Raw genomic sequence first — 16,218 nt, 5'->3', positions numbered from 1 at the left:
TATTTATCAAATTGTAGTTTACCCTCATAAACAGGCATGGAAGACCTTGGCGACATAAAATATATCTTCGTAAATGAACTAATCATCGCTAATGAAGGACTGATAGATATATTTTTTTGTAGTCGCTTTGCATAATGGTACTGTTCTTACATATAGCAGACTTCCATCTTCAGACGGTATGGAATGATAGGCTATAAACACATGTGTGTGTGATCTACTTGTATATGTGACCTGTAATACATTTATGCATCACTATCATTCTAACGTTATCAAACAAGCTTTTTAATGTATATAAATCAGACCATCCATTTTCTGATTCCATAAGTTCTTTGACAGTGACTCATCTTGAATTTGGCATTTTTATTGTCTTCCTCAAAAACAAATTATGTTGACTTAGATTCATGGGATTTCAATAAATCAAACAAATATTACTACACTTTACAGTTATCTCCTAGACAGTCATATGAAAAATAATAACTGATTCTGTTCTATTTGTTTATATTCTGCACCAAAATTTGCAGTTTTCAAAAACATTTAATAGGAAATTTTATGCTTGAAAGAAACCAAAGTGGAGTGTTATTCATGACTGACTAGAAGGAATATATGATGAACAAGGCACAAGATTGCTTCATTCTTTTGCCACACATGAAGAGCTAGAAAACCCAGCTTAAGTACACCTGAAGTACAAGTGGAAAGTCATGTTCATCATACAAACATTGCTAGTGAGAGGTCACGTTCACCACACTTACAATGCAAGTGGGTCACCTTCACCACTTACAATGCAGGTGGAAGGGTCAATGACAGTAGTACAACTTAACAAAATCAGGAAGTACCGAAACTGATAATACACTGTACAAACTGTTTAACATATTCATAATTAATACTGGTGTAAACATAAAATAAATTACTGGATATATTTAAGTTACTTAATGTCCAGAAATAAATGAAAACAGAAACAGAAGGCTACATACAACTGGCAATTATATTAAAGTTTACAAACAAAGCTGTATATGTAATTCAATCTATTGTCTTTTCTTTCTTTCAAACTATTCGCCATTTCCCGCGTTAGCGAGGTAGCGTTAAGAACAGAGGACTGGGCCTTTGAGGGAACATCCTCACCTGGCCCCCTTCTCTGTTCCTTCTCTTGGAGAATAAAAAAAAAAAAAAAAATCTATTGTCTATGTCAGTTAAATTTTCTTATACCACTGAAGGCTTACATGAAACATGCTGTATGGAAGACCAGTGTGAATAAAACAGATCAGTGAGTGAGGAAGACCATTAAGAACACCTGGAACAAGTACCAAGGAGGAACATGGTCAACACAACTAAGAAGGAACACCGAGTTCGAGATCATAAACAAAAATGACAAATGGGATTGCCTTTGATAATGTAAGGAAGCAGAACAAACTTATCTAGAAATTATTATCAAAATGAAGGTGGTCAGCTACCTATATCTATGACTTGTAGAAAATCATCCCTATGACGAATCAGATTCTTGCTCTGCTTCACTACGTCAAAAAGTATACATAGGTTTTTAAATCACAACTGACAAAATCAGTCACATAGAAGATCTATTTAGATTTTGAAAATCAGAAAATCATGCCTAAATTACACAACAGCTTGACATATATTCTGGTTTCAGTCCATTATCTCATGAACGCTGTTAACTAAATACTAAACCTGAAGTACAAAACATGAAATTTTGTAGAGAAGTTTGGTATGACATCATTTTTGGGAAGGACAATCTGTATTGCTTTCATTGAAACTGTATTAAACTATAATAATCCGTAAAACTAAAACTATCGACAGTCTATACATAAACTGGGCATCATCACACCATGTGTTAAAGATACCAAAAGAATTCTCACTGTGCACTGCTAGGTTTCCCTAGAATCTGGAAAAGGCATTCCATTTGTTTTTTCATTTTCTCCATACTCTCCAGAACTTGGACAGCCTTCTCTAGCTCCTCATCAATAGCTTTTAAAATGGTTGTCACTTCCCTATCCCTCTCTTGGTCACCATTCTTGGTCTTGGCTTCCGTGGCACTGAGAATGGCATCAGTCTAAAGAATGATTACAAACTAGTATGAGAATTCAGTTTCATCTCCTAACCTGATATTTATGAACATGTGTAACAATATGCAATTAGGCTGAAATACCCAGTTTATTTCTATTGGAGACCCTTTTCTGACATGGGAGGTTCTTTTTCTGAGATTTTACATTATAAACAATGAGGTTTACTGAGTGGAACTGCTGCTCTGATTTATCTACATTAGTCCAAATTAGGTTGCCTCAGAAATCATTAAACATTTCTCGTACACAGAAGCTGCAGGATTATCTCAAATGTTTTAAGGACATTTATGCAAATGTGTAATTCTGATTCATCTTCAGTGATGATGCTCCATCATCTATGACTAGTAAATCCCTTATAAGTGAAAATCATCATTTGTAAAAATTGTGGTAAAACTCTTAATGATTTCAAAAGAAACACGAAGTTGCTGCAACAAGAAGTTCCTGGGCTGATACAAGGGAAGGTTTACCCTTTTAAGAACAACTATGCTGGGCACTGGCAGGTGGTAGAGCTAAAGAAAAATAAAAAGCTTGAAGGAATGAGCATTTTGCTCTCTGCAACCACAAAAGTGATCACAAAATCAAACGTGGACCACACATCACAGCAAGAAAACAATAATATCCAAGTGGACAATAAGTAAACAAAACATATTCTGAAGGAAATACAACAGATCAAACCCAAGGGTCCAGCAGAGTGGCTAGTAGCAACTGGTGGGTTCAGGATAATGCCCTGGTGGAGGTCTAAGAAGGTTAAGTCCCCTGGAAGTTTCTGGATTATAGTATCTTCTATGGCTTACAACAAGCTTCTGCAGAATCCTAGTTATGCACTTTCAACTTACTTTAACCTCTAAGTCATATTTTTCTTCTAAAAACCTGCTAGAACATATTTCAAGTGTAAACTGTACCGAACCTCTAGTGGTAAAGACAGAGCCTTTTTTATGTTGTAGGTTTCAGTCACAGGCAAAATTCCCTTTTGAGTCAGACCTTCAGTAAAATACAATAAGGGCCAAAAAGATAATAAAGAAAAATGAGACTAAATGTTCTGTTGGAAGTGGAAAAATGCTAGTTTAGTCTTTCCTCCTTTTGAGTCTTCTCCTTAAACATAATGTCATTCATCTCATAGTATTACTCTCAGGAAAGTTAATCTTCCACATGCATTCTCTTAGCAAGCATAGACCACATCTAAACTTCACCCTTACCTTACTAATCATGCCTTTCGTAGCATCTTGTCTTCATTACATGTCCTCATGTTACACATTATTATCAATTTTTGTGCAATACCTTTCCCTTTACAGAGACCCACACCAATCAAAGAAAATTTTGACTGCAATAAAAAGCAATACATTACCCTCTGTGGTACTTTGTCCTCGATGTCAGTCATCAGATTGCAGTATTTATCCTGCAACTCATTTATCTGCAGCACACATTGCTCTGTCTCTTCCGACACTTTTTGGAGGTTGGCAACTCCTTGTCCGTTCACCTAGAAAAAATAAAAGTTTGAATTGTATACAAACTATGCTGATGTCCTCTGAAAATAGAGGGAACAAACATTTCAAATTCTATCCCAAGTTTCACCAAGATGTGCGTGATACTTTTCCATTCCACTTTATGCATCAAAGATTCCATTTGACCCATCAAGCCCAAATACTATCCTTTTATCTATCTACCTATCTACATCCATCATTCACCTCCCAGTATCCTGCAGGATGGCTGAAGCAGATCCTCTTCCAAGCATCTTTCCTTGCATAGCACTAAGCACTTCTGTTTGCTGACAACCTTCGTACCTACATTCTACATTAATCCCCCTCTCCTACTTTATTTTACTCATATACACCATATATGGATGAGAAATTCAAGTTCATACAAGTCAGAATAGGTTAAAGATAAAAGCAGTGGAGAGGAGACGACTGCAAATTAAAGCTGGGGATGGAAGGACAGATAACGTGAAAAACGATGTGAGAAGGATATGCAGAGTGAAAGTTTGAGGATATGCATATCAAACATTTGTATACCCTTTAGAGAATACTATGGCATCTTCATAGTTAGGGTCCATTTCATTAACATGGATCTCAGCCTTATTTCAATAATAAAAAGCTTCTACTAACCCTTTGGTTGTAAAGTGGTGGGTGGTAAAGGATGTTGCTGTCTTTTTCTTAATTTTTTTGCCTGCATTTGCATGAGTTCATCACTGGTCAGTGATTATCTATTGTTGGAAAAAATTACATCAGAAAATATGAAGGATTTTCTTCCCGCACTACATGTCAAAACTATTAAAGGTTCTGTGTTGTTATCCAAATTTGTACCTTAAATTTTAGCGATATGTGTTGTTATCCAACTTTGTACCTTAATTCTTAACATTTGCAAGTGCTAAACATTTCCGTTCAAGTTATCACTACATGGAGACTCTTGGTACTGTAGTTCAGTAGAAGGTGCAAGGAGGAGAGGTAGACCAGAGGAATGGAGAGATGTCATGAAGGACCTGATTAAGCTGGAAATATTTCTAATGAAGATGTTACAGAAATGACTACAGATTGTATGCAACTGAACTATTATGTGTATAGAGGTGGCGTGAATCGAGATACTGATGCAAAATGAAAAATAAGAAGTGCTGATGTAAATATAAGTTTAGGTTTCAGTTTAATGCAATGGAACTGGATATGAAGTTACTTATGAGAGAGAACGACAGAACATTCTTTCCCAAAAAATAAATTCACCTTCTCACTGGATTTTGGCTGATATATCCTATTGACCTCCGACTTTTGAATTCTCATTTCTGTTTCTCTCTAATAGATTACTCTAACAGTCATTTTTCTTTATAATCTTTCAGTACATCCGAATTACTCAGCAATACTTGATGAACTGAAAGTCTTTCATTGAAACCACTGCACTGTTTTCTCATTCAACCATACCTTTTAGTCTTTGATTACAATCTTACAATGCCTTTAGTCTATCACCCAAACTATAATCAACATACAGAGACAAATCTGAACCAGAAAAAACCATTGTTATAAAAACTGTATTTTGTACAAAAGCCACAAAAACTCTTTATTCCCATTTCTCCATGTTATACACAGCAATATCTCAACACCACTCAAACTGACGTTCAAAATTCCTTCCCCATACAATACAAACACGTAATTAGAATGTTTCCATTTACCATTTGGACAATGTTACATCTTCCTCTACCCTACTCTTTTCTTTTACCACTATAATTTACCAAATTTTTCAACTACTGCATTTTCCTTACCCTTTCTCTTAAATTTACATCATCCAAACTGTTCCTATCAAATATCTTCTTAGATCAACCCTTGCTCCCAACTGATAATGCAGGAGATAAGTTACAGAAAGTAAGTTTACTATACCAAGACATGACTGCTCTCAGTCTTGATCGCTGGTTGAATGACAGTATTGCAAGCATCAACCAGTCTTGACCTAAAGCTGCTGATTCTGGCATGGGCCTCGGATGCCTGGTTGAGCATCTCATCTATTGTCTTAAGGGTTTTGTGAAGCCTTTCATTCCTCGACTCAAAGTAGTCTTGGATACCCAGCCGAAAATTTTCATTCATATTTTTCATCTGTGAAGAAAACAAATACAGGTCATTGCCAAACAAGAAAAGATATATATAATTGTGAGTTTGGAGAGCAGAAATGATGAAGCAGACGTGGAATATATGGATGCATGTTGATGAGGTTGTACTAATGAGAAAAATAGAGTATATAGAGAAAATTCTTCAAAGATTGTACTATTTTAAGGAAAAGTGACACAAAAGATATAATTAGCGGGGCTGAGTCATTGTAACAAAAGAGTTGTAACTGAAAAATGTTTCGAGAAAATATCTACAATTTGGTCTTTCACATAACTCAGGAAGGAATTAATAAGCTAACAGCTCACCAGAATTTCAATAACAGTCTTGTGTATCTCCATGAGGTAGAGCTGCTTCTTCCTTTGCGAGCTTTGAAATATTTCTAACGCCTCCTTAACTTGCTGTCGAAGTTCCTCTACTTTATCCATTGTAACTCACTTGTAAGAAAATGCACCTTAGTCCGCCTGTAATAACAAATCAAAGTAGTACATTATGATAGAAAAAAAGGTTAAAATACAATGCAAACAGGAAAGATAGGAGGCGTAAATGATTGAAAATTTAACACGTATGGATGGCATCAGGCCATTGCAGTAGTGCTTCATGTAGTGCATGACACTTGACGAGGCTAATGATCAGACCAACATGCATGTTCATGATTGCATTACCACCAACACAAGTGAGAGATGGCCACTACCTCCCCATACCAGTCATTCGGCAGAAGTGATAGTGACGTAAAGTGGGGCGAGGTGTGGTGTGTGGTAACATATGGTTGGGTCTGGTGGGATGTGGTGTGATATGATACAATATATTGTAGTATGGTCACAATGTGGTATGATATGATACAATATATTGTAGTATGGTCGCAATGTGGTGTAATATGATACAATATATTGTAGTATGGTCGCAATGTGGTGTAATATGATACGATATATTGTAGTATGGTCGCAATGTGGTATGATATGATACAATATATTGTAGTATGGTTGCAATGTGGTGTGATATGATACAATATATTGTATTATGGTTGCAATGTGGTGTGATGATACAATATATTGTAGTATGGTCGCAATGTGGTATGATATGATACAATATATTGTAGTATGGTCACAATGTGGTATGATATGATACAATATATTGTAGTATGGTTGCAATGTGGTGTAATATGATACAATATATTGTAGTATGGTTGCAATGTGGTGTGATATGATACGATATATTGTAGTATGGTCGCAATGTGGTATGATATGATACAATATATTGTAGTATGGTTGCAATGTGGTATGATATGATACAATATATTGTAGTATGGTCGCAATGTGGTATGATATGATACAATATATTGTAGTATGGTTGCAATGTGGTGTAATATGATACAATATATTGTAGTATGGTCGCAATGTGGTATGATATGATACAATATATTGTAGTATGGTTGCAATATGGTGATGATACAATATATTGTAGTATGGTTGCAATGTGGTGTAATATGATACAATATATTGTAGTATGGTCGCAATGTGGTGTGATATGATACAATATATTGTAGTATGGTTGCAATGTGGTGTAATATGATACAATATATTGTAGTATGGTCGCAATGTGGTGTGATATGATACAATATATTGTAGTATGATCGCAATGTGGTGATATGATATAATATGTTGTAGTATGATCGCAATGTGGTATGATATGATACAATATACTGTATTATGGTTGCAATATATGATACAATATATTGTATTATGGTTGCTATATGGTGTAATTATGGTGTGTGTGGTCATATATGGTGCGATGTGGTGTTATCATATGTAGTTATGGTGAAGTGTAGTGTCATTTGGTGAGGTGTGGTATTGTCTGGCATAATGACATGTCCGGTAGTTTAATCGTCGTTAGGTGTAGTTAGGTGATTAAAGATTGTGGTTGTGAACCTATCATGAGTCTGGCCGACACTCCACCTTCAGACTCACCGCCAACACCACCCTCCCATAACTGGTCATATTACACCCTAATCTGACCGTAATTTCTCCTCCCTTTATACCAAAATCTACCCTGAATACAAAAGCTTTCCTTAAAACCAATGATGATAATGATCACTATCACACAAGTCACAAAATAAGACATAACAAAACTAACAGACGAGTTGGAGATGATAAATTTGGCGCCACAAGTTGAACTGTCATATGACGTTATAGGGAACATGATCCAGTATTTACGCCCCTCACGAGGAATTAAAATCTTTATAACATAGAACTGCATAGTATTAACTATTTTATATAGCGATAGTATTCTATATAATGATGTTAAAACAAACAATTTGTTGATAATAGTAATTGGTTTTAGTTGTCTATACTTCAGGAGAACAACAATCAGCTGGTCACCTCAACACACAAGTCCTCCTGATTATCCTAATTTTTGAGGCCCAGTGATGGTGAGGCCTTCCCTCTGACCTTGTCACACTGTTACTCTCGTTACTAATGTCCTGACACTCTATAACTCATGTTACTAACGTGACAGCCTCTTACTGTAGCCTTGTAACGTTGTAACACTTGACGGTCGTTTCAGGAACGTAACCCATTTATTCTAGTTACAGATGTTACCTGATGATGCTATTGTTACTAATGATGTTACTTGATATATTTAGTGATACTGTGAGTGTTACTATGGTATGGTTACATGTTGGTCACCAGCGGTAGTGTGGTAAGACATGCTCGAGTCACTAAGGATGTGGACTACATCCAGGCTATATATTGTGATTAAGGGAATAAATACCACGTTGGTTGGCAGGCCATTATTAAAATCAGGGAAATTATGGATATGTGTTATTTGAAACAAAAAAAAAATGAGGAAAATTGATATACTTAAAATATTCTGTTGGGGCAGATAATTGGTTGAGGGTTGCCCTGTTATCAGCTTACTAATATTGATGAAATGCATCAATTGGTCGTATCTACTGAGATTATCATGCTTAGATACATGGAAGAAATTTGTAATAATTTTTCCCATCCTGTGATAGTATATATGTGTTTGAGTAAAACATTGAAGATAAGAGAAAATATAGAGTTTCGTGGTATAAAACTGAAGGTCATTGGTTATATACTTTAGTTGCGTCATATCATTAGCACTTTTATTTATCTTAAAGTAGACAGAAAGTTGGTAATTTTGAAAAATGGACGAAGTTGGGGGAAAAGGCTGTGACGGTATTCCGTTGTACCTAAATAGATTAGACTAAGACCTTTAGCGTATAACAGATTCCTGTATATTTTTCTGTTGATACCTATGACCTTTAGATTAAATTCTGATAGCAGCAGCATTTCCTCTTCCTTTACAGAGTATCATATGTTTGTGTTTTTTTTCATAAAAACTTTTCTAATAGTACTCACTTACATTTTGTGTTAATCACAGTTTCTTTCATCAAAATTTCAATTTTTTGTACTGCTACCCTGCCAGTATATAATTTCATTTTATTAAGGAAAACTTATTGCAAAAGTTGTTTTTAAGTCCACATAACTTTCATCTTGATATTGAGTGATAGATACTGAGTGTGAATGAATGTAACCATTTTTGTCTGTTTATCTAGCACTACCTCGCTGAAGCAGGGGGTAACGACAGGAGTGGATGAAGGCAAGCGAGTATGAATATGTACATGTGTATGTATGTAATCTTTGCGTATATGCATGTATATGTTGATATGTATATGTATGTTTATGTGCGTATGTGGCCATTTATGTATATATATATATGGGTATATGAGTTGATGGGCCATTCTTTGTCTGTTTCCTGGCACTACCTCACTGACATGGGAAACAGTGATTATGTATAATAAATGAATATATATATATATATATATGTATATATGGAGAGAATGAGTGAGGAAAGATTGACCAAGAGGATATATGTGTCGGAGGTGGAGGGAACGAGAAGTGGGAGACCAAATTGGAGGTGGAAAGATGGAGTGAAAAAGGTTTTGAGTGATCGGGGCCTGAACATGCAGGAGGGTGAAAGGAGGGCAAGGAATAGAGTGAATTGGATCGATGTGGTATACCGGGGTTGACGTGCTGTCAGTGGATTGAATCAGGGCATGTGAAGCATCTGGGGTAAACCATGGAAAGTTGTGTGGGGGCCTGGATGTGGAAAGGGAGCTGTGGTTTCGGGCATTATTGCATGACAGCTATAGACTGAGTGTGAACGAATGGGGCCTTTGTTGTCTTTTCCTAGCGCTACCTCGCACACATGAGGGGGGAGGGGGATGGTATTCCATGTGTGGCGAGGTGGCGATGTGAATGAATAAAGGCAGACAGTGTGAATTGTGTGCATGGGTATATATGTATGTGTCTGTGTGTGTATATATATGTGTACATTGAGATGTATAGGTAGGTATATTTGCATGTGTGGACGTGTATGTATATATACATGTGTATGGGGGTGGGTTGGGCCATTTCTTTCATCTGTTTCCTTGCGCTACCTCACAAACGCGGGAGACAGCGACAAAGCAAAATAAAAATTTCATATGTGGCAGGGTGGCAATGGGAATGAATAAAGGCAGACAATATGAATTATGTATGTGTATATATGTATATGTCTGTGTGTGTATATATATGTATATGTTGAGATGTAAAGGTATGTATATTTGCGTGTGCAGATGTGTATGTACATACATGTGTATGTGGGTGGGTTGGGCCATTCTTTCATCTGTTTCCTTGCACTAACTCGCTGACGCGGGAGGTGACTAAGTAAAATAAAGAGATAAATATAAATAGATATATATGAATCGTATGTATTACTGTACAACTAACAGGTGCTGAAATTTTAGGGCTCAACAGAAGAGGATGCTGAGAGAGGTAAGCGATGGTGGGAAAACACCAAACTTACACCCACCGACCTCCGGCCACACTCCGAGTCATGGAGTTTGGCTGCTGATGCTGCCACTGCCACACTCTTACAAAGCATATCACAGGTAGGTTAGAAAGACTGCTCCCTTAAGGTAGCATTTATTCATATGTGCAAGATGTGGTGAACAGGGCTGGTCAGATTTTACATCGTTGGTAGATTCCCCTTGGTAAAGTATTATCTCCATTCCTTCTATATTTGAGCTTCCCCTCTTTGTTTTCTCCTCTTTCCCTTGCCTTTGAAAATGATAATGATTAACCTAAAGAAAATACATAGGAGGCATCTTATGAGAAAGCAGTGCACTTTGAAACACTCTAAGTGCTTCAAAGTAGAGAATTCGATTTCAAAATAATGCTTGATGAAGTGTGATTTTGCTGTCTCATCTGGTTTTGATTAGTTTTGCTGTGTTACCCAACAGTAGCATATAGTTCGGATGATTATGTTAACCTTGTATTTCCATCATTTTGACTGTGATAATATATGTAATAAGATTTTTATTTCAGTAGTCATGAAATGTAAGGGATTCTCCTGCATAATTTAAGATGAAGTGCATGTATGCTCTATCATGTAGGAATATGCATCAATTTTTTTTAATAGCTAATGCATGTTTAAAGTTTTCATACACCAACTCATTTTTTGAGAGGTGGGAAATAGATATTTTGTGTTGTATATGTGAGTTTTTTATTGCTAATTGTGCAATTTGCCAAGCATAGTTGAGACACTTTGAGGGGCTAGTTGGGAGAATTCTTTGTGATCAAGATTGCATGAAGACAGCTTTGTACTTCATCACTTAAAGATACCTCAGGGGGGAAGATAGAAAGACACCTCAAAAGGAGGGCGATAGAAAGACACCTCAAAGTGGAAGATAGAAAGAAAAATCAAAGGGGAGGATAGAACAGAATTGATTTAGAAACTGAATAAGATGACACAGTAAGGAATGATCAGCATCTAACCCATTGACGGCTGATGTGCTGTATATGATACAAGATACTTCAGGCAGCAACTGTGATTGTACTTTAAATGGGCTTCGGCATTTAGAAATAGTAGGTGTGGTATATACCAGGGTAGCGAGTTTGGGAAACAACTGCAGGTAAGTTACACAATGTTTCCACATCCTTTGCTCATGATTCATCAACTTGTCTGGTTGGCAACAGTTGAAATACCATGGAGGATGGTGCATCATTTTTATGTTGTCCAGGAAGCATAGGAAATTTATGTAAATAATGTGTTTAGACTTTCTGTAAGAAATGTACATCCAATTGCCTTGCATTGTAAGAGGAAAATGATATGCCTGATAAATAGGAAAAGAGATGTTAGAAGACTCAACCTTGTGTTGGTAACTCCACAAATGAGAAGTTGCCTTTGATAAGACTCTGTTGTCATCAACAGACAGATGAGAGTTCAGCATCATCATGGACCTTCTTTTCTCAAAGAAGCCAACTTTACTTCAGTCTTTTAGGGAGTGTATCCTTGAAGCTGCAGAAGCCCCTTGATAGAGATCATAGGGTTACGTGATAAAGATAATAAAAGATAGATTGATAGATTCAGTCACCAGATAGTAGGATTAGTTATTTCCTACTTGAATAAACTTATGTATATGGACAAACAAATTAGCAGTAGTTAGAATAGGTAAAACTGTGCATTAAATGAAGAGTAAGAGTTGAGTAGGAATGGCTCTGCATATATGAAACTTCAGTATATCAAGATATTTTTTTATATGAAATATAAGTGTGCATTACAGGAGTCTTAGGAGGTCTTATGATATAGAGCAACTGGTGTTCTTGACTCTTGCAGAGGTTGGTGTCTCGTACCCATGATGTAGAGGGTGCCCTGAAGAAGGTTTTGGAGGACACAGATCGGGTGATGACAGTCATCTCCAACACCAACAATGCCTTTCACATGTTGGCTAATACACAGTTTATTGAGAACAGAACTTATCAGGATGATGCTGATGTAGTTAGAGAGAAGTCAGAAGTTGTGGAAAAGGTTTGTATCTTAGCTGCTGAGACTATTAAGGGAGTGTTTTTATTAAGTAGGAGAAATTGATATGATACAGATAAAAGATTGAGAATATTGAAATTAATTGTTTAAAGCTGTTGATAATTTTTCCCAAACTTATTTTTTCAGCCACAAGCCACAGAGGAAGATGTAATAAGTAGGTGCAGAAATGCAATTACTGAAGGACTTGAACTTGTTAAGAGATGCTATGAGCGTCATGAAATACAAGATTCTGACTCTGACGATGAAGACAGTCCTGGCAGGTATGCAACACTTATACAGTCATCATCATTCAGTAGCATGTTAGTTATCATTTCTGTTTTATCCCTGTAGGTTTAGCATGTGGACTAAGTTCTTTCATTGTTTTAATTTTCTGACTGTAAAGTATGTTGTTTTGTACTATTTCTCGTGTGTATTGTACTGGGCCTATATCTTACATTTTGTTGCATTATGTTTCTTGTTCTGTATCTGACTCATACTTATTTTCTTTGCTTGTTATTCATCAAAAAACCAAGTTGTGAAGCTACTATTTTTCTTGGTGTGAGGTGATATTTTTTGAGTCTTGGAATAGATTTCATTTAATGTAAGCCATAAGGTACAATGTTTGACACAACCTTTCATGGATAAGATGTCACCTGTCACTGAAGACAGGATATGAAGTAAGGGAAGTTATTCTTCACTGGTTATACTTTTATATGATATTACTCAATTTGCCATCCACAGTAAAAATTGTAGATACATGCACCTACAGTGGCCTGGCCCTTGAGTCAGTCAACTCTGATGAGGATTTTTAGAATTAACTGCATTGTTTATAAGGAAATATTCAGTACAGTTGCATGCAAAGGTTGTTGGCAAAATGTTTATCATATCACAAATTATTTAGTTTTTGTAGAATCGACTGTAGGAAATGTATGTAGAACGTTCCTTTGTTAATTTTCCAGGACATCATTTACAAAAATTTACTAAATTTACTAAATTTATGTGTCAAGCACTGTGTATGACACATAAACCCACATCAGTAGATAATGTGCAATTTCTAATCAGAGTCCCTTTTGGCAGCCCTGTTCCAATATATGCCTTGATTGACCCATATGAGAGTAAACCTCTGCCTCTCATCATCGGTTCTGAGGGATTCATGGCAGATGATAGAGTTGGTTTGCAAGAAATTTCCTCCAGTGAAGAGAACTCCAAGATGACATTCAGCCCTGATGAGACCGAGACTGAAGATGAGTTGGATATGGAAGATGAAGGAGATCATGTAGCACAAACATTTAAAGCCATTCCAGCCAGTAGTTCAAAAGTAATGGTAAGTTGAGGAAGATCTGACCCAGTTTATCGCACTTCACTTTTCTTTTTTTTAACCATACATGCTAACCATTTCCCATGTAAGCAAGTTAGCATCAAGAACAGATGATTGTAGACGAGTTCAGAAATTAGTATGCTTGTAAATTTAGAAGCTTTTAGATCTTGTCTTTTGTGAAGCAAAAACTGGTGCTCAAAGCTCCAGAGTAAAAATAACTTGTGTTAAGCTTAGAGGATTTGGTCTGTAAGGTCAAAAAATATAGTTTGCCAGGCATCTAGGCAGCATATTCTCATTTTGTTTTTGAGTAACATATACTAGAATGGTTGATTTAGTAGCTTTCTCTGTGCAAATTTACTCCCTGTCAGATGATGAGTGCATAGTTCTTGGCTTGCTGACTCTTGTTTAGAAAAAGTATATTGAGTCTGAGGGACTCTTTTCTAAATGCCAAACCATGCAAAGGATATACAAGCACTCTGAACCCGAATTTAGCTTGGAATTTCTGAAACCAACATAGTTGGCTGCATAGGTGAATAATGTCATTTTCTCGTGTTTAAGGAATACTAATAGGAAATACAGATAACAGAAGGCCTGTTGACCTACAATTTAATTATCTGGAAATTGGAGGGACTGATTACCATACTGTTGACCTCAGCAAAAGGATCATTAGATGTTATAATCACCATTAATTCAAAACTGAGATTTGTAATCAACATCAGATATATTTGGCATCATAACTCTAGGATGATGAAAGTGACTCTGATTGGTCAGATGAAGAGGTTAATCATCCAGTTATTACCAATGCTACGGCGAACAAGCATAGGTCTCCTCAGGTTACCAGTGGGGAGGAAGAAGAGGAGGAGGATTTGTTTGGTCCTTCCTCAAAAGCTTCACAGAGAGTAAGTATTGTAGTTGGGATTTTTTTTTTCTTTTGTGTTGGTTTATATATTCACCATACACACACACACACACATGCATGCACTGTGCTTGTTCAATCTGTTTATGGTCTGGGTAGTTAAGAAGGTAAATGCCTGGGTCTTAGTGATACGCCCCTGCAACAAACCCACCTTCACCTGGAACCGCTTGCTCTTTCTCCACCTACTCATACACATGCCTTGCTCTCTTGATGAAAACTCTTTGCTACATCTGATAGCTTTCCTCCAACACCATATATTTGTAACACCTTCCAGAAAGTATCTCTATCAACCCTGTCATATGTTTTCTCTAGATTCATAGATGCCAAATATAAATCCTTCTGTTTCTCTTCAGAATTTTTCATACATTCTTGAAGGTAAACACCTGGTCCACACATTCTCTGTCACTCCTCAGACCATATTTTCCCTCCCCAGTCTGATGCTTTATGCAAGCCACTACCCTCTCAATCACTACTCTTCCATACAATTTACCAAATACACTTATTCCATACAATTTACCAAGTACTTTCAACAGACTTATATTTCTGTAATTTGGACAGACACGCTTATCCCCCTTGTCTTTATACATTGACACTATACCTGCATTCACCCAATCTTCAGGCACCTTCTATGAACCATAGATACATTGAAAGTCCAAACTAATCAATCAACAACAGTCTCCCCTTCATTAGCATAATGTAGGTACTGTATGGATACCTATTATATTGATGTGCTGCCTTAGGATGTCATATTATGGTGCCTTATCTCAGTACATCCTGTGAAGGTTAGCTATTGCCACTCATCTGTATTTCTCAGTGTGCACTTTTTTTTTGCCATCTTTTATTGGTTGTCTTTTATTAGTGTAGATATAGGTCAGGGAAGATTTTTATAAGTATTGTTGAAAAGATCTTTAATTTCTTAGTTAACTTGTGATTTTTGTGCTATATTAGAGTGATGTTTTCATGAGGGAGTCAGCATTTCCTGTGTAGACATAGAGGCCAAAGCAGTTTGATAACCACAGTCGTTCATTTGATTTGTTACTACCCACTTGTGTCTGACCTTTTTCCAGAAGTCTACTCTTGAACATGAGTATACTGTCCGATTTTCTCCGGAGTTTATATCTAAGATACCAGCATAAGCTGATCTCAAGTGGAGACGTTTTGCTGGACTTTGATATTGCTGTAGTTGTGCTCTGTATAGTGCTCTTCATCCTGGGATGGACTGGTACCTTCTTTGTCAAGAAGGGCCATCATGCTTGATCCAACTTGGTGTTGCTGTTGGACTGCTTATCTTGGGTTGGCTGCTTGTGCGTGTCTATTTTAGTGTAGTACTTTTTTCTCTTGCTCTTTATATGGTTAACCTTGTCAAATAAAGATTGTCATGCATTGTTTTAAGGCTCTAAGATTAATTATCAAGAGGATTAGTGATGGCTGAGTAGTGACCCAGTTAGCTGTCTTTTTCTTTCT

At 36.5% G+C, this 16,218-nt stretch overlaps 2 protein-coding genes across 3 annotated transcripts in view; one reads left to right on the top strand and one right to left on the bottom strand.

The window, feature by feature from the left end:
- Positions 1–345: 345 nt before the first annotated feature.
- On the bottom strand, positions 346–7,865 carry LOC139767476 (uncharacterized). The gene is made up of 5 exons (XM_071696895.1): positions 7,787–7,865; positions 5,962–6,117; positions 5,432–5,644; positions 3,418–3,549; positions 346–2,062 (listed from the first exon to the last, which is right to left on the bottom strand). Exons 2-5 carry the CDS (start codon positions 6,079–6,081, stop codon positions 1,865–1,867), a joined length of 663 nt encoding a protein of 220 aa, XP_071552996.1. The 5' UTR covers positions 6,082–6,117; positions 7,787–7,865; the 3' UTR covers positions 346–1,864.
- Positions 7,866–7,948: 83 nt separating this feature from the next.
- Positions 7,949–16,218, top strand: part of LOC139767475 (uncharacterized) — a 28,311-nt gene continuing 20,041 nt past the window's right edge. Inside the window, exons 1-6 of one of the 2 annotated variants that reach the window (XM_071696893.1) lie at positions 7,949–8,081; positions 10,464–10,607; positions 12,335–12,526; positions 12,668–12,801; positions 13,598–13,844; positions 14,582–14,737. In XM_071696893.1, the coding sequence (XP_071552994.1) occupies positions 8,079–8,081; positions 10,464–10,607; positions 12,335–12,526; positions 12,668–12,801; positions 13,598–13,844; positions 14,582–14,737 (876 nt within the window). In that variant the 5' untranslated portion in view covers positions 7,949–8,078. Of the gene's footprint in view, positions 8,082–10,463; positions 10,608–12,334; positions 12,527–12,667; positions 12,802–13,597; positions 13,845–14,581; positions 14,738–15,769; positions 16,059–16,218 lie in introns of those variants that run through there. The other variant, XM_071696894.1, reaches the window with a different exon arrangement.

This window comes from Panulirus ornatus, chromosome 61 (assembly GCF_036320965.1).
Source record: "Panulirus ornatus isolate Po-2019 chromosome 61, ASM3632096v1, whole genome shotgun sequence".
Classification (NCBI taxonomy): domain Eukaryota; kingdom Metazoa; phylum Arthropoda; class Malacostraca; order Decapoda; family Palinuridae; genus Panulirus; species Panulirus ornatus.
Note: the sequence above shows the minus strand (reverse complement) of the source record. Positions and strands in the feature narration are given on the sequence as shown.

Excerpts from the sequence above, each read along its gene's own strand:
- LOC139767476 (XM_071696895.1), bottom strand. The coding sequence starts at position 6,081 with ATGGATAAAGTAGAGGAACTTCGACAGCAAGTTAAGGAGGCGTTAGAA. Across the intron at positions 5,645-5,961 it reads AGACTGTTATTGAAATTCTG|ATGAAAAATATGAATGAAAA; the intron begins GTGAGCTGTTAG and ends TTTTCTTCACAG. Across the intron at positions 2,063-3,417 it reads AGGACAAAGTACCACAGAGG|ACTGATGCCATTCTCAGTGC; the intron begins GTAATGTATTGC and ends ATCATTCTTTAG.